Raw genomic sequence first — 19,379 nt, forward strand, 5'->3', positions numbered from 1 at the left:
TTCACGTCTCATCTTACAGCAACTGAGATTTTAAACTATACTCTTTTCCTCAAAATAGGCTGATTGCGTTCAGTTGACTTCCTCGGATGCAACAGGCCTTACAAGTTAATCACCCAGGAAAGCCTCTTAGTGACAGCTATGCCTTAATTGCATACCAGAGTGTGCCCATCAATCTGGATGTAGCAAAGCCATGGATTCCATCTGCATGGGAATGAAGTATTCTGTCAAATTTCTGCTTTTCTCTGATGAAAATCTAAAGAAACCGCGGACATATTTTTGAAAGACGTGTTTTGTAATTCAGGGGTTTGGAGTCAAGGAGCTGTGTCAGATTCTACTGTTCAGATCCCACGGTTTTGCTGTTCTGGCCCTCTTTCGGGTCCTTCATTATTAAGACATTTCTGCAGAAACTATCACGAGGGGCCCTTCAGCTTTCACCAAAACATTAGAAACAAAACAAACGGAGCAGTTTGACAATATAAAAGGGAATGCCGCAGTGTGGGTTTGATTTGTTTTTGTGCAATGTGACCATGCCCACTCATCTTCGCTCCACTCTCAGCTCCTCTGCTCGTTCCATGCTGCGTTTTAGCAGTTTATCTAGAAAAGCAGGGGTGAAAACGCTAACCTTTTCCACACAGCAGTAACTTCCCACCATGACATCAAACCAACATTGCTTCAGGGTCCCTCAGTGCTCGCTGTGAAAATGTCAGACATGCTCTTTTCATCTGAGGGAAATCCTATCTGATTTACTCTCCTCCCCCTCTTCCTCAGCTGAGGCGCCTGTTTGTACAGAGCCATGTTTCATTTAAATATCAAAGCCTGTGAGGAGGTGGCCAGACACTTTAAATGACATTTTTTGGGGTTCTCTCAAGGAATGTGACCACTTGTAAGTGTCCTAGACTGAGGAATCTGATAACGGCTACAAAGCAGCTATTGTGATGGCCGGGTTTACCATAACCTCTATTTACCGCTCCTGTGATACAAGAAATGACCACAGTTGTCTGTTCGCATTCAAGACTTTTTCTGGCTTCACGGCTTCAATAGCACTCGAGAAATTGCTCACATTCCTTTGACGTAATTGTCTTTGCAATGCAGCAATCACACTCAACTATGCTGAGCCAGGGTCTGCCATTGTCATCAAGATGCAAGTGAGACCCTGAGATATCTGGTATTAAAGCTACTATTGATTTTTTTCTTTTCACCATATAGAAGTTGTGCTCATATCGCTGTTACTCATCAAAATGTGCACTTTGAAGTCTGAGAAACATGCTGAACACATTTGTTTCCTCATAAAACCTTTACAGGGCTGATTGTTTTGATGTTTTGTCGGCACACTGCTGCATTACTTGGCACGAGCTTGCACAACTGCACCTGCTAACAATGTGTGAAGGAAAAGGAAGCAATTTTAAAAAGTTAACCTCTTAACATTAACTGGTTCAAATAACATTCACTCACATAGAGGCCAAGTGGAAATTCACTAAGCACACAAGGCAACTTACAGTCTTTGTAAGACGTGCACCGTTGACAATGCAGCAAATTCCAGCAGAACAGGAGATTAAAGACAGGGAAAAAAGCGAGACAGCTCACCTAAGAGCAGCAGTAGTAGCAGCAATTTACCGGTCATTCCAGCTGAGTTTAGTTAATGCTTGTAAAACCATCTGATGGAAAAGTGGTAACAGTAAAGGCAGGTGTTATCCACAGTAATAAGCCCAAACTATTGTGATAAAAATCTAGTATTCTAGAAAGATACATTAACTTGATGAAAAGCTTCACAGTTTTCTCACAAGAAGACAAAGCAAGAAGTAAGTTGTGTAGTAAGACGAGACCATATTATGGCATTTATAACTTTATAACATTGGGGTTGAATTATTTTAAATTCTTCTTCTCCACATCAAGCGGCAAAAAAACCAAACACACAATTATGAAAAAAAAATCATCCTACTGCCACATGAATTGCGAAGCAAATGAGCTTTTCCACCAATGTATAATATGCTGATATTGACAAAAGAAAATATACTTGTGCCATCATAGTTTTTCATTTGAATACTTACTTTTCTACTATTCTTACACCCTGCCTGGTGTCAGGCTTATGTTCTGACTCCAGGGTATAACGAGTTTTTAACTCTGTTGCCTAAAGGTTTTTGGTGAAAATGTAATAAACTCAAACAAATCTTCCTGTTGGTAGAAAAGGGGTAGACGTGTTACATACCTAAAGGTGTTAAGTGAACTCTTGGGTTCATGAAAACATGCTGTGCATGCTTTGTTCACATTTGGAATTATGTGTCATGCGATCCAACATGCGGACAGCTTTAAGTATTTCAGTTCACAATATCGAATTAGAAAGCTCCCGAGTGAGCACTTGTGATAGGATCTCCCTTCCCCACGCTATACATAATCTAACACGGATATTATTTCTGCCTTATCTGCTGGTAATTAATGGCTTGAGCCATTTGAACTGATAATCCATTACTGTTGTTCGAGACCTACAGTTGAAACCAGAAGTTTACATACACTGTGCAAAAAGACACGTAACATTTTTTGTCTCACTGTTTGAAGTTAAATCAGACTAAACCTCTCCTGTTTCAGTTCAGACAGGATTACCAAAATAATGAGAGAGACACTTTTTTGGAGAATTTTATTTTATTTTCTTTGAGGTCAAAAGTTACACAAAAAGTACTATGTTTTCAAATAACATGGGGAAGCCCAGATGATGATGTCATCTGTTAGGAAGCTCCTGATGAGTTAACTGACAACATGTGAGTTAATTGAAGGCACACCTGGGGATGTATTTTAAGGCCACACTTCAAACACTCTGCTCATCCATGTGTGCAATTTCCAGATGTTTGAAGGTGCCACGTTCATCTGTTCAAACAATTATACGCACGTATGAACATCATGGGAATGTCCATTCATCACACCACTCAGGAAGGAGACGGGCTCTGTGTCCCAGAGGTGAACGTGTTTTGGTCCGAAATGTGCAAATCAACCCCAGAACAAAAGCTAAAGACCTTGTGAAGATGCTGGATGAAGCTAGTACGAAAAGGTTAAGTGAAACGAGTCTTGAACTGACATGGGCTGAAAGGCCACTTAGGCCCCGTTTACACATAGCCGGGTATTTACAAAAACGGATATTTCCCCCTTTACGTTTTGAAAAATTCCATCGTTTACACAAGATCGTTTTCAAAATCTCTTCGTTTACACGGATCCGCATAAATACGCTGTTAACGTCATGCCAGCCAATCAGAATCCTGGAAAAAACATCAACAAATGACACGTGTAACTTCCAGTTAAGGCTGATTTGTGGTTCCGCGTTACACCAACGCAGAGCCTACGGCGTAAGGTACGCGGCGACGCACACCGTACGGCGCGCATCGCCGCGTACCCTTCGCCGTAAGCTCTGCGTCGATTTAACGCGGGACCATAATTCAGGCTTTACTTCCAAGACGGAACGAGAGTCTTTCGTTTGGAGTGACAGAGAAGTGCAGTTACTTTTAAGTGTGACTTTACAATATAAAACAGGTAAAATACTGAAAATATTGACGGTGGCCAAACTAATTGTAAACACAGGTCGCACACATGACGCTGGTGACGTTTCTGTTGCATAAAGTAACGTTCTGAAGCCTAAATCTCTGTTTTCCTCTGTTCAGACGCAAACGTGAAAACTGAGTTTTTGAAAATCTCCACTTTGGCCGGAGTTTTCAGAAATGATCGTTTCTGGTGACTTTGAGCTCCGTTTTCGTGTAAACGAACGGCCAAAACGCATGAAAACGCCTCTGTTTTTGCTCCATGTAAACGGGGCCACAGTGAGAAAGAAGCCATTACTCCTAAAGAAACATAAAAAAGCCAGATTACAGTTTGCAAAAAGACACCAAGACAAAGACCTTAACTTCTGGATAAATATCCCGTGAAACTAAAATGGAGCTGTTTGGCCATAATGACCACCGTTAGATTTGGAGGAAAAAGCTTATAGACCTGAGAACACTATACCAACTGTGAAGCACAGAGGTGGCAGCATCATGTTGTGGGGCTGTTTTGCTCCAGCAGGAACTGGAAGTCTTCATAAAATAGACAGCATAATGAAAAAAGAACTTTACATGGAAATAAAATAAATAAATAAATCTTACAGACGTCACACAGGAATCTAAAACTTGGGCGCAAATGGGTCTTTGAAATGGACAATGACCATACTGTGAAAATAGTTAAAAAGTGGCTTGAGGACAACAAAGTCAATGTCTTGGAATGGCCATCACAAAGTTCTGATCTGAATCCCAACAAATATTTGTGGGCAGATCTGAAAAGGCGTGGGCGAGTGAGGCGACCAACAAACCTGACTCAGTTACACCAGTTCTGTCAGGAGGAATGGGCCAGAATTCCAGCAGAGTACTGTCAGAAGCTTGTGGACGGTTACCCAAAACGTTTAACCCAAGTCATGCAGTTCAAAAGCAATGCTACTAATTACTAAGGAAATGTATGTACACTTTTGACCTCGAAAAAAGTAATAGAAAATTCTCTTTCTCATTATTGTGGCATTTTGCAAAATGAAATAATTCTGCTAATCCTGCCTGATTTGAAACAGGTTTAGTTTGATTTAACTGCAGACAGTGAAACAAAATATCTTATGTGTCTTTTTGCGCAGTGTATGTAAACTTCTGGTTTCAACTGTTTTCATATTCACTCTGCTAAAAGAATGTGGCCATATGTGGACACTTATTATTTGGCAATGGTCTGAGCAATTTGATGTAAACACGTCCTCAATATGTCCTGGTTGGATTTATAACTATAGACAGAGCTATGTGTTTACGATGAAATCCCCTCATATTATTTTTTTTTCATGCCCATCGTGAACAGTGAAGTGAAGATTGCTTTCTCCTTCCTTGGGTTCGTTTATCTGATTTGACCCCCATCAACAATCATTCCATGGACAATATGAACATTTTACATTGCTAGTGTTGCTTGCATGTACTTAGAAAAAAAAAGTTGGATAATGTTCCCCCTCCATCTTAAGAAGCAATTTCCAGAAGAGGATCTGTTGCTGCAGGCCAACTTAGAATTTCTGAAAGCCTTCTTTTATGCACGTAGATAAAAGCATATGATAAATGCTGAAACACAGCAAGCAACAACATCCCGACCGGACAATGGCATAGTGTTCTCATGATAGCACTATCAAACATCAGACACTTCATCTTCCTCTTTATCTGTGCACGAAGAGTCTCTGTATCTTAAACTTTCGAGGCATGTCATGTTTCTATAGTGGTCCTGGAGGTCCCTCTCATCCTTTCATCTGGAGAACATGGTACGGAAAGAAGCTGGGACATTGATACTTGAGAAGCTGCAAGGAACATGAGGCAACATGAGGATGAAAGTCTCAGAGAATCCAAAGATATTTTCTGCAGGTTATAATGAAGACAACAGTAGTTATTTTCCGATGCAATTTGGTACATGTATAACTGGAAAGAAAAAAAACATATTCTATTTCATATTAACTCTCATCCAGAGTTTAAAAAGTGTCTCTGTCACTTGTGAGTTTTCACTGCTCTAGATAGCTCACACTTTTAACATAGCAAGTTCTTTTGTTTAATTCTTTGCACAGTTTCTTATTTTTCTCATTCTTATTCCTTTTTTGAGGGATTACTGTATTAATAAGATTTTGATTTGATTCATATTTAGTTATACTTTGAGGACGTAATTTCAACTAAGTGTCATAGAGCCTTTTGTAGACTGTGTGATCACAAAACAAAAGATAAGTAATTAAAATCAATGCATTAACATCTTCATAGTTTACATTATTGTGGGCACCTTGGTCACCTACCTTTGCTGGAATTTAATAGTATTTTTAGTACTTAACTGAAGTAAATAAATAAACAAACAAACTCTGTGGGACCTTTCACTTGGAGCATCGTATTCCAGCTGTTTTAAATGTCCAGTTGGAAGGAAAATGGTCCATGCAAATACCTCATATGAAACAAAATGGCCCAACCCAAAATTTTATTCAGATTGCGAGATGTGTAATAAATCATTTCATAAACCGATCAATTGAAAAATTCCACCAATTTAAGGAATGTTGCAATAACTTTAACTTTGTGTCCTTCTGCACATCCCTGGACTCAGCTTATTGTCCTGGGAGGCAAGACAAGATAGATTTCTCATAGTGTATCAATATAAAAAAATATAAAAAAATAAATAAATAGGAGCAGTGAAATGGAAATCATTTGTGGAGGCTTGTCAGTTAAACGAAATAAAAAAAACTGAAAAAAAAAAAATATTGATCTTAATCTGGATGGGAGAAAGGTGCAGAATTCAAATTTATTCAAGACAGTTCGCCTCAGACTAAAGCAATGAATGCAGCATTAAAAAAAACCAATGAACAGAATAAATGGAAAACATTGAAGTCTACAGAGCCCCTTAGGAGACATTGGGAAATTTTTTTAGTACTCTTTTAAAATGTCTCAAACTGATATGAAACCCATGCCTTTCGGCAAGTACAGTCTGAATATCTTTGTATTGCAGACCAATTTCAAAATAAAACTCTATAAACCTCTCCCAAGGGTGTGGGTGCTCCATTATTGTGTCCATGGTGAACTAACAAGTAAATATCCCACATCATTATTGCGAGAGAATGCAAAAACTATTGCGAGGTAACGCAAAAGGAAAATAAATCTCCCCATGTCTTGTAAGGTGGCTATGTCGAAGTAATCTTTTAAAGCTAAATCCCAAATAACTAAAGTGGAGAAGAACTTCCCCTTTATGATAAAAGTGATTTATTTATGGTAGAATGTCCACTCAAATATGGATGACAATGATTGTTTTCTTTATCCCCCACAGACCCACAGACCCACAGACTCATGTACATAAGGGGAAAATGGATATTTGGTGCCAATACACCACCACCACCATAGACGAATGATTGTGACATCTGTCTCATCCTCATGCCTGACTGACTGTGCAAGTTTGTGCCGTTGCTTCATTTTCAAATCAACCAAACACTAAAAACTATCGTGCTGAAGTAGTAACAAATCTCAAAGTTGACAGCATTTTTTTTTTTTAATGCAACAAAACAATGCAGCCCAATATACGCATCTAACAAACTTCTTCTGAGTTTAAGCCTCAATTGGCTAAAAGTTAACAGGAAATCTGATTCAGCAGTCATTCAGAATCAATCAATCAAAATTAACAAACTCAGAATGACAAAAAAGTGTAAACAGGGGCATAAGTTATGGGAAAGTGTAAGCCAAGAATGTCGCAGCTGTACTCAGTTTTATCATTATAAAAGTACTTAAAAAATAAGGGGAAAGTGGTGTGTGTGCGTTATCTATCCTCTGGAATTTGTACAAACATGTTTCATACTGATACGGCTATGGAATATTTTACTGTTTAATTACAGTTTCAGTTGACCATCCTGAGATGTAGGATGTGTTATGTCATTAAAACTATAGTTCTTGTCACCTACAGTCGCTCCATGGGATGTGATTACTGTAGATTTTTGGCAAACGTTTCATTACTTAAATCTCGCGAGAGTACAACACAGGAAGCGACGGAGGAGGAAGGTCAAACAAACATGGCGGCGCGCACTGTGTGGAGGTCCATTTGCACCTCATTTACGAGTTTAAAACTCGGAACCACGGGATCCAACATTAATCCACTTCAGAGAGTTGATGTTCCGCAGCTCTCCGCTTTAACCGTCCAGAGCCGAGGGCTTCGTCAAGGTGAGACGATTCTGAAAACATGGTGTTTTTACCTATTGAATCACGTTAGCATAACGCTAACATATGAACATCTCGTTTTGTTTCATTTCGTCGTGTTTCACTTATTGACATCTTTGTTTTGCATCGTATCTCACAACGAAGACGGGAGCAAGTAAAGTATTTAGTAGAAGGTTACTATCATTTAACGTACTCCCGTATTTGTTAGGAGGACAGGATTTTGGGGGACATGCTGTCAAGTGTGCAGGTGTTGACAGTGTCGGATAGTTTGCACAGAAAAGTACTATATGTATTACAGTCAGTACTCGAGTTGTAAAAAAAATCAGGGGGGATGGTGGATTTTATCATATGGTGACAGATAATTTGTGCTGATTACAAATAATATAATATATTACAAATAATAGCACTGACCAAAACACCTGCAGAAATACTGCAGGAATGACATAGCAGCAGTTAAATGCAGCCTTCTGTAAGCTTTAAATATCCACTGGGCTTACATCAAATACATCAAAACACAACAATAAAAACAGTTTTCTGAAATTATCAATATGACTCTGTCCTTCACAGGATAAGTAAAATGGATCACTGCAAAAACTCAAAATCTTAACAAGAATATTTGTCTTATTTCTAGTTAAAATGTCTCATTTTAGTAAAAAAATCTCATTACACTTAAAACAAGACTCATCACTGGAAAAAACAACAATTTTCACCTGTTTCAAGTAGATTTTCACTTAAAATAAGTAGAAAAATCTGCCAGTGGAACAAGATTTTTTTTTGCTTGTAATGAGAAGATAAATCTTGTCCCACTGGCAGATTTTTCTACTTATTTCAAGTGAAAATTTACTTGAAACAGGTGAAAATTGTCAAATAAGTTATTTTTCTGGTGATGACTCTAAATGTTGAAATAGCAGTAAAACCACATTCATTGATGAAATGACATAAGGGATGGAAAGGGGGGATGGCAGTTTTACAGGGGGGATGATTTTGACCGTTTTTATTTTAAGGGGGGATGCCATCCCCCCTCATCCCCCCTCAACTCGAGTACTGATTACAGTATATTGTGAATTGTGCAAATATTGCCATTATAATACAAACTAATGTAATTAATACATCAGAATAGTGTTTTTTGGTAACGCCCACACAATCTACCTTGTTTTAGTTTAGTTAGGCACTTTTAAGCAGTCTTTAGCAGTGCAAGTTAATTTGGTGGTGTTTTTTTTTTTAAGTATTCAATTCACGTACAGACCTCCCATTAAAGAAAAAAAAATCCCATAATGCTCACTGAGATAACTTGTAAGTACTAATAAAATAAACGATGGATAATTTACTTAGAGGATCAAATCAAAAGAAGCCTGCTGAGATGATTCAGCCCCTGGTTAGGACCCCATGGACACCTCCCTGGGGAGTTATTTTGGGCATGTGTAACCAGGAGAATGAGCCAGGGTATGTTGATCTAGTGGTCTGGGATCACTTTAGTGTCCATTCCAGACAATCTGGCAGAGGGGACTTTGTAGTGGGAGGTCTGAGTGTCTCTGCTCAGGCTGAAGCCCCCGCAATCGGTAACCGGATAATTGGAAGTTAATTGGAATGAATGGATGGATGGATGGAGTGCCAAGTTGCTGTACTGATAGTAAGAGAACATAAAATAAATACAGACATCAATAAGACTTTGACAAAACAACAACACAGTACTGTTTATTTCAGAAAATAGCTGCCAAACGATGCACCCCTGCATCCCTTTCAAGGGGTGTTTGGCCATGAAGTACTGAAGTACACAATGTAACAAGTGTACTTGAGTATTTTATTCTCCGAATGTTTTAAATTTTATTCAATGTGATGTCATTTGTACATTTAAGTGTATTATGTTGTCCAATGAAAACATGAAATGACTTTCAGGTGTTTATGGTTAAAGTCTAATGTTATAAATGTCTGATTTACAGTGGTGGAGGGGAAAGAAGGAAGTACAACGACTGTAAGTTACATTTAACTTAAAGTCTTCCTTTTTTGTCTGTGTTTGTTTTGATTATCACACAAACCAATGCATATTTGTAAATGGCCCCCTGTATTTTTGTGGGTTAGTCCTATTTTTATGCATGTTAATCCGCAGTGACCATTGCTAACAATAATGATGTAAGTACCTGAAGGTATTCTATTGTTCTGAGAGGGAATATTTTGTTGGAGTAATTGTAGTAATGTTCATCTTCTTTTAGATTGAGGGGAAGACTCTAGATATTGCTCCAGCACCACAGCCTCCAAATCCCACAGCCAAGTGTCCTATCTACAGATGGAACCTGCAGCACAAATACAACTACACAGTAAATGCCACACAGACCTTTATCGACCTAATTATCTGAGATAATCCTATTACTTATTGATTGTTTACAGTGGCTTGTGTTTTTGTTCCCTCCCAGGATGTCTTGTTGTTGAGTCAGTTCATTAGATCGGATGGAGGGATGTTGTCTAGGAGAATTACTGGTCTTTGTGGAGAGGAGCATCGCAAGATTGCCATCTGTGTGCAGATGGCTCAAAGAGCAGGTCAGTGTTGGACTGAATTTATAAGTTGGCTCAGTTGGTAGAGCGTTCGCCCATGAACCTGAAGGTCAGTGGTTCGATCCCTAGTTCCTCCTGTGTCCACCAAAGTGTCCTTGGGCAAGACACTGAATCCCCGGTTGTCAGGCCAGCGCCGTTGTATGGCAGCTCCGCCGACAACCGGTGTGTGTGCGGGTGAATGTCTACAGTTTAAAGCGCTTTGGGGCTGTAGGAGTACAGCTGGAAAGCGCTATATAAGTGTAAGCCATTTACCATTTATGTATGGGTCCTCCTGAGGTAAACAAAGGCTGATGTTTTTAGCTTGCATATAATCATTCCCTCCAAATCTAATAGGATTAACCTCTGATCTTATAAGGAAAAGAGAAGATAACAGTTAAACATGAAATGTCGAACAAGCCATATCCCAGTTATGAATAAGACAAACTGCAATAGCTGTTAATAAAAATGTTAGTAAGTAGAGCAGGTTGGCTCTCTCATATTGTGTCCATGTGGGTATTACAAGAAAGAAACAACGGGGAGCCTGAGGTCCCCAGCATTTACCTACAAACATATGTAGCAGAAATGAGAGACAAAATACCGAATTCAGAGCAGCCTATGAAGTCATATGGTTATGTTTATTTTTTACTACAGAATTTACAGCTTTGTTATTCTAAAGATATCAAAGTACAAAAAAAAAGATACATTTATGGATGCATAATTTCCGGTGCTGACATTCTACCATCTACATCAACGCCGGTTCAAATGTAAAGCTTGTTCAATGTTAAAAATGGTACTGTATGTAGAAAAAAGTAATGTACTTCAATCCCTCAAACAAAGAACCTCTACTTTGTTGATTTGCCTCTTTATATGCAATTAGACAACTTTCAAATTAGGGCTTGGAGAAAAATTGAATAATAAATCAATTGATTTCTGTTAACAGTACATGGCAATGTAAAAATGACGATCGATTATACTTTATTCTGTGTAATCATGGTGAAATGCATCCATTGCTTCCATGAACTTCCATAGTTTTGTAACACCTCCCTTTGAGAGTTACACTCAGACACAGACGGATCCACAATGTATCACCATGTGCTGTTTTCATAAAAAAGTAGCTGGTCTTCTGGAACTGGTTGGAGTTTGCGATGTCCAACATTGTACAAACCACTGTCGGCTGTCGAATCTGTCTACAGTCTGTGTCAACTAAAGGCTGCAGCACGGCTAATTTATTCCAGCAGCTTAAACAGAGGCAGTGGAAGAAGTATGGCAAATTCAAGCTGCCCAAGACAGAGGCACTCTTAAGAACTCCTGCTTAACCACAGGCGACATTAGCTGCAACACTTTCCTGCACCAAGATAAGACAACTTTGGGGAACAAGATACCGGATGTAGTGGCATTTCAACTTATCAAAGATATAGTGTCGTTTTACTCGTCAGAAAGCCTAGATGGGTGGAGAGGTGCTAGCAGCTGAAAATTGCATTCACTGAAATTGATTACTGCGTAAACATGGTACAACACAGTTTTGCACATAATCTACATTGTTGAAATTGTTTTATTAGAATATTAATCTGTATCACCTGTTGACAATAGAAAGATAAAATGCAGCAACAATGAAATGCAGCTGTTTGTGTCTGTACTTTTTATTTTTTCTCAGCAACAGTAATTCTTCTTCTTGGCTGTGTTTCTGTGGTGGGAAATTTTATAGGCAGGGTGGATCACCCTTTCAAATGAATTGTTGGAGAAACACAAACAGATGCAGTTTTTATTTCCTTTTTAATCTTTTACGATACATGAAAATGCTCTGAGTTTTCAAAAAGTTGGGCTGTTAATTTAACTGAAAGCAAAGACACCAAGATTGCAACCCTGCTTTTGGTCCTGTGATGTTTATAATAGAAAACCTTGTTTACTCTTGTTTAGTCTGTCACCTGTGTGCACAACTGAGAAATTCTTTAACGGTCAGTGATTTTTGGTTGAATTGATATTACCTTTGATTGCAGATGCTTAGTTGCATAGTGTGAATTTAAGAAAGCAACTTTTAAATTTAAACAAACTTTTCCATCTGCATTTAAGGTCTGCTTCCTGATCACAAACCCAAACTTCCTGAGGGTCACGTTCCAAAGAGACCAAAGCCCCAACTTAACAGGTGACGCATGCATCTGCACCTGTGTGTGTCTAAACAGTATGTACGTGCATATTCAGTGAGCTTAAAATGTGATTACTGATCCTTTTTAATCCCTGGTTGTTGCACAGGTACCTGACTCGCTGGTCTATTGATTCAGTGAAACCCATCTATAAAACTGGTCTGAAGTGGTGTAAGAAGCGCATGGCTGTTGGTCACCCAGCACTCAAGAACAATGTGCGTTACGGTGTGAAGCCCCTATACATCAAACACTGAAGGACACAAAACCTGACCTGGTACAACAGCTGGAGGAGGAGGGGCCCATCACTCAAGAGAAACGAGGGGAGAGTTTCATGCTTTTCATCGATATCTGCAGTTTACCTGGACTTCTGTCATGCTGGCGTAGGAGGAGACGTAAAAGCTTCATCCATCTGTATTTATTCTAACTTTTGTTTATAAAGCTGCGTCAGACTTTTCATGAAACGTGTTCAGCTCCACCCAGAACCCATCTATTCTGACTGTGGGTCTTTAAAAAAAGCCCTTGAAGTGAAGTTGCTGACAACTTAATGTGAGCAACAACTGGGTCAGTGTTACATTTTCAAAGTAGGTGGTATGTTGACTGTGTAAACACAATACAACACAGATGTTCAAATAAAATGTCTGTTTATTCTGCCTCTCAAAATCTGTTTACTGTGTAAGATTTTGTGATACAGCTGAAAAGGACAAGAATCTTATAGACACAAACTGCTGTTGATTTAATTCCTTAAGTTGACTTTAACATATAGTAACAGAACTCTTGAGAAATAAAATATAAGGGGTCTCTTTCACAGCATGAAGGGTAGGTCTATATTTTTGATCCCATCTCCGATGTAGATGTAGCCGTGCTGCGGAGTCATTGGCACATGGTAGAAAGTCAGTCCAAGCCACAGAAGGCTGCGCAGCACACAAACTTTACCCGCACCCTCAAACTGAAGACTCCATGATCCTAAACAAACACAGCACATTCATAAACAGTTGATGTTAAATGCAGGGAACTACATCCTGCTCTGTGCATTGACGTTGAGCCGCAGTAATCTTTGGAAATGTTACTCTGTTCACATGCTAGTAGATGCCAAAAGACACAGTAATAAAACATCCCTTTGTGTTTTTGATATCTACCGTCGAACCTGTTTCTTAATGTGTTTGGGTGTGGCTGTCAACACTTGGGCCGTGTGTAATTAACAAGAACTGGGTTTGCTACTATGAAAACATTTGACTACACTAAAGGGAGGCAATTTTAATCGACGAGACAGCTGTTATAACTCTGGTTTTGGTCTCGTCTCAAAATGTGATGCAACTGAAAGTAAAATTGCAATAGACATTTGTTATGCAAGATGCAACAACAAGTCTATTGCAGGTGAACAAACAAAGATGTAAATCAGGAGTTGGAAGCATTTGACAGGATTGGTTTGAAAAAAAAAAAAGTGTGGGAATCCCAGTTTAGGGTCTCACAGGATAGCACCTGTCTTTTGGTGGAGATGTATTTGCTTCTTCCCAGAGTCTGAGATGTTAACTCTTTATCGTTATCAGCGAGAACACACACTGCCTCTGCGAAAGGCAGCTGTGAGTGCGACATTGAAACAGCTGCATGCTGCCTGCTGTAATAACTGTCTATACACAACCTGTGATCATATGGAAGCCCCCTCAAATCAAACATCTGCTGTGCTTTTGCTTGTGTGCGCTAAGCATTTTTTTTTTTTTTCTTTCTGACTTTAACGCTCACATACTTTTACAACCAGGACCTCACAGTGTATGCTTATTCTGGCCAGGACTACATCCAACTGGAAAGCACAGTCTTGAAGACATGACTATGCATAACTAAATTCACATGACTGGTTTCAAAGTATTCATGGCTTAATCTTTGCCTCCTAGTATTTAGTTTTTCATTACATATAACACTGTCACTGTACGCATTTGAACTCGAACTTGAAATTCTACATTGCCAGATGATAGTTGATGACAAATATTAACTATGCTATGGTTTGTTGCTTTCTATTTGTTGCCTTTTATCTTTTTATTTTTTTGGACCTTAAGTATGTAATGAAATCTATCTAATCTTATGCCATAGTTACTTTCTCAGAGAATGAAAGCCTCTCTGTGGTCACTCTTACATTGTGTTTTTTTTATTCCTCTGACCTGGCTTTAGCGCTGAATTAAGAAACCAGATATTTCAAAAGCTACACAAATCATCTGGTTGTCAGACCACTACATAAAAACCCAATGAACTTTGTCTAAAGGAGTCTTTAAACATAGTCCCTGGAAATCCTAACTGCCCAATGATAGGTTAACATCAGGCAGTTTGGAAAATCACTTATGCGAGCATTTCATATATAAGATGATTCAGTTTATTTCCACTCGGATGTAACTTGCCTTTGCTTTCCGTCATGTGAATCAGCACACTGATTCCAGCTTAAAAGTCTCACGTACTTTTGTTACAGTGTAGCGTGGTAGTTGGAACACATTTAATGGCGAAGAACCCAATGTACCACAGTGCATGAGACCACAGGCAAGCTTTTTGAGGCCGGTTTCACATACTCTTGTCTGACAGTGAAATGGATGCAGCAAATTTTGAAAAATGTGATTTTTTAAGTTAGCTAGAATGCAATGACTGGTCATGTAAACTCAGATGCTTTACCTTTGGGAATGTCATCATCTATGGTATCCAGAAAGTCAGCTGCTGGGCTCCAGTTACCAGTTGCTGGGATCGATTTCTTGAAGCCCTTTGGTTTGCTAAAGTGCACAAAATTTTCAAGCCTATGTGCTTCTGAGTCAGAGAGACCTGAAAAAGAAATTACAGTTGATTCTGTCTCACGATAATGTAGTTATCCAGTGTATCAAATACTATACACAAGCATATGTGTGAACATACAGTAAATATTGTAATACAGGATGTCACACTGCACAGGTAACCATGGTTCAGTATGTACAGCACATTTACCACCAAAGCAGCGGTTGATCTGGACAAGGCCATTTGGCCTCTTGATGAAGGCACCTCGAGGAACCACAGACACGTCTTCATCGATGCAATGAACTGTCACTGCCAGTCTCTTCTCCTCATCCACCTTGGTCTGCAACCAAGAACAAGTTATCTCTGAGATGAAGATTTATATATAATTAAAAAATAAAAATAATATATATATAATATTTATTTTAAAAAAATTATATATATATACACACACATATATATATATATATATATATATATATATATATATATATATATATATATATATATATATATATATATATATATATATATATATATATATATATATATATATGTGTGTGTGTGTGTGTGTGTGTGTTATATATTAAATTGATTATATATTAAAATACATATATATGCTTTAGATTTTTACCAACTTGGTATTAACTATTATTATGTATGCAGGCAAATAAAAAAAAGAAAATAAGATGAAGATTTATGACTGTACAAATGACCCTATTGTCTGACAGAAAAAATAATCCAATCCAGACTTTAATTAAATCCTCATCAGTAAACATGATCCGAAATATAACTTGTGACTTTCCTTCAATGTCTTATATGTCAGTTCCTTTTCAAAACTTTAATCCTTGCTTTGGCTTTAGCTGCAGTAGTTCTACATAATACTGTTCAGAATATGTTAAATGAATGACTATCTAGATCGTTAAATCTGCAGAATAATATAACTCCATCTCTGATGCTGCACTATTAAACAGTGTAATGACATCTCGGCTCTAATCACCGTTTCCATGGTTTCTTCAGGACTGCGGCCACTATGGTCATGCACATATGAAGGGTCTCCTTTGAAGCGACCCTTAGCAGCTACAGAAACCTCCTCGATCAGGGAGTCTGTGACAGTAGGGAGCAGGAACCAGTCCATGCAATTCAAACTGGGGACGACAGATCACACAACAGTCCAGTATAAAGACACTCATACGGATCAAAACAGCATTGTTGACCGCGGTTGAATTGGTTTGATATTGGATATTGGATATTATGAATTCAACACCCATAAAACTTGTGATACATACCACTGATTTTGGTCAAACCACTTGTGATGTGTTCATGGTCATCTAGACTATATATCACAAAACAGTAATTATTAAAAAAATCATATGTATGGGCATATATATGGGCTGATTTAAAAATCATATATATGGGCTGATTTAATGAGGTTTAATGAAAACAATCGGTGTTATGTATCACACGTTTTATGGGTGTTGAATTCATTAAACCTCATTAAATCAGCCCATAATATGATTTTATAATAATTACTCTCTTGTGATATATAGTCTAGATGACCATGAACACATCACAAGCAATATGACCAAAATCAGTGGTATGTATCACAAGTTTTATGGGTGATGAATTCATTAAACCACATTAAATCAGCCCATATATATGCCCATATATATGATTTTTTAATAATGACTGTTTTGTGATATATAGTCTAGATGACCATGAACACATCACAAGTGGTTTGACCAAAATCAGTGGTATGTATCACAAGTTTTATGGGTGTTGAATTCATAATATCCAATATCCAATATCAAACCATTTCAACCGCGGTTAAACCTGAGGGGAATTTACCTGTACAGATTCTTTCTGTCTTTCATCTCATGTTCTCCTCTTCCCTGCGCAATGAAGTAGTCGTGCTCCAATCCTAATATTTTGCCCCAAAACAAGACTCTGGTGAACTTGTAGGTTTTCTTGAGAGTCACCAGGGAAACCTGAAGGGCTGCTCTTTGCTCAACGGTTAAAATGCACCCATTGCCGGCAACAAGGTCCAGATCACGGCACAGTGAAGACGAGTCCATTTTATAACTAGTAAACGACCGTAACCCTTTTTAAATATATTTTAACGCTACCTTGTGTTTTAAAACAACTTACTAGCTCGCACAACAGCTAAACAAAGTGATAAACCCCGAACGCCGCTATGGTTACTAATGACAACAAACCCTGTTGCCATGGTTACGCCGCTTCGCTCAAGTATTAATCTTTTTTTTTTTATATATAATTTGTATATTTATTTTTTTCCACATTTTTCTGTTTTTCACATTCTATTACTGTTTGCAATTATTTAAATCTGGTTTCAGTGAGCGAAACAACCGATGACAAATTCCCTGTCTGGCATGTTCATACCTGGCTTATTCTTATTTTTATTCTCATTTCCGTATTTACATTAATCGCTTTAAGTGGACCATGTCACCAATAGATATCACAGTAGAAACGGAAATGTTAACGTCCCACTTTGGCCGTTGCGTGCTTGTAAAGTGTTTCCATAAACCAAACCACAGGCGACTGACGTCATTCCCCGTCGGACCGGAGCACATGTGCGTGCCAGCTGCAGTCTGGACGACGACACACTCACTCTCACTAGTGAGTGTGCACACATGCGGTGTGTCGAGAGGATATCCAATCATTACTCATGTAAGATATATGACGCAGCCTGAAAACTTTCACAAGTGTATGAACACCAAAGACATGACTAAACCCCCAGATAACTATCTATCCCGAGTTGTTTATTTCTCTTCCATGCAGTAGACACGAATAGATAAAACAATCATATATGAATCGCATTATCCAAAACTTAATAGGCTGTTTATTCATAGGGCAAATGCTACATATCTCAAAGCATTTAAAAACCCTTAAGACACTAAGCTCATCACACCAGAGCAAATTGAATTATCTAAACAGGAAGCTTACATGTATTTAATAATACATTTAATAATGGCTGCATTTTATCTACGATTCCAAATAAAAATGACACTCTTAAAAGCCTTGGTTTGTCCATTTTGGGCAATTATTGCAGTCTTTTCACACAATGAGCAATCGTTTTCACATATCTGACTATACATGTTATATTGTACTGTATTCTGTATCTGTAATATTAGGTTATATCATTTTTGTGTCAATAGATCACTTTATATAGTACATAGAGTACATAAACAATGTTTTCTAAGTGATTTTATGAATTATAATTCACCCACTACATTACAATTGCTTAGGTTATGTGGGTAGTATTTACCATCCTCTTAAAGTGCAATGTTTGACTGAGTAAAATTTATTTTAATGCTATGCACTTTGTTCTTGTGATAATTTCCCTGCTTCTTTCATTTTAGGTAGGACTTCTTGGCATATTGTATACCAAACTAGGTCTTTATTAGGATCATTGTCTTATGCTATCGATCATTTATGTTAGGAAACTTTGGATGCATGCTGGTATTTATGTAGTATTTGGTATTTATGTAGATGCTACTTTGACATCTCCATTGCAGACTAAGCACAGCTGCGTTTCCATGACAATCTCACTATCTTACAGCAGTTTAAACAGCAAGGACATCCTGCCCTGGCACACAGGAAGAAAGAGCAGCTCAAAGAAAATTATGTGACTGAAACTCCCAGTTTGATTTAGAAACTGTGAAGCTGGAACAAGCCTGATCCACTGAGGCCTTGAGCTACAACCAGACATCACAGACATCACGGTAGCCCCCACTAGGTTTTGTGCTGATTTTCTGATGGATCAGAGCTGATTCAGCAGAGCTTGGGACATACGGAATAGTGGTTTTATTGTTGTAGCTGACCTGTGTGAAAATGGTATTTATCATTTGCCTTGATGTGTTATGATCTTAACAAACTATGGAGAAATAATTACCCATATTTGCCTGTTAGTCAATTAAAAATGTCCTTTCCTCATTTTTGCTGCTTCGACATTCTTTGGCAGTATATATTCAGAATGCTGCCATGCAGAGCTCTTTGAAGCGGATTTACATGAATTTAAAAAGTGTCGGATTTCCCTGATATGTTTTTGTGCATTTGTAGAGAATCCAAAATTATTTCAAAAAACAAAAAAGCAATTTCTCATTTTTCTAACACTTAAAATAGCAAGTTTTTGCCCCATGAGAAGAGTACACATTGTAGGTTCTGTGCTGGCGTCAGACACACTAGCTCCTTCACCATAAAGCTCACACAAAAAGCAATTTTGCGTCTGGCCGCTTCAACCTAGTGTTGG

General features: G+C 38.2%; 2 protein-coding genes across 2 annotated transcripts; one reads left to right on the forward strand and one right to left on the reverse strand.

Annotated features, from left to right (window-relative positions):
- The first annotated feature begins 7,532 nt into the window (after positions 1-7,532).
- On the forward strand, positions 7,533-13,027 carry mrps18a (mitochondrial ribosomal protein S18A). The gene is made up of 6 exons (XM_061747055.1): positions 7,533-7,700; positions 9,638-9,669; positions 9,908-10,012; positions 10,109-10,232; positions 12,297-12,369; positions 12,477-13,027. The coding sequence occupies exons 1-6, from the start codon at positions 7,553-7,555 to the stop codon at positions 12,619-12,621; spliced, it is 627 nt and encodes a 208-aa protein (XP_061603039.1). The 5' UTR covers positions 7,533-7,552; the 3' UTR covers positions 12,622-13,027.
- Positions 11,612-17,298, reverse strand: rsph9 (radial spoke head component 9). Its single transcript, XM_061747056.1, has 5 exons — positions 16,958-17,298; positions 16,110-16,257; positions 15,323-15,452; positions 15,020-15,163; positions 11,612-13,330 (listed from the first exon to the last, which is right to left on the reverse strand). Exons 1-5 carry the CDS (start codon positions 17,182-17,184, stop codon positions 13,170-13,172), a joined length of 810 nt encoding a protein of 269 aa, XP_061603040.1. The 5' UTR covers positions 17,185-17,298; the 3' UTR covers positions 11,612-13,169.
- Between the last annotated feature and the right edge of the window lie 2,081 nt (positions 17,299-19,379).

Source organism: Cololabis saira, chromosome 18 (genome assembly GCF_033807715.1).
Source record: "Cololabis saira isolate AMF1-May2022 chromosome 18, fColSai1.1, whole genome shotgun sequence".
NCBI classification, from domain to species: domain Eukaryota; kingdom Metazoa; phylum Chordata; class Actinopteri; order Beloniformes; family Belonidae; genus Cololabis; species Cololabis saira.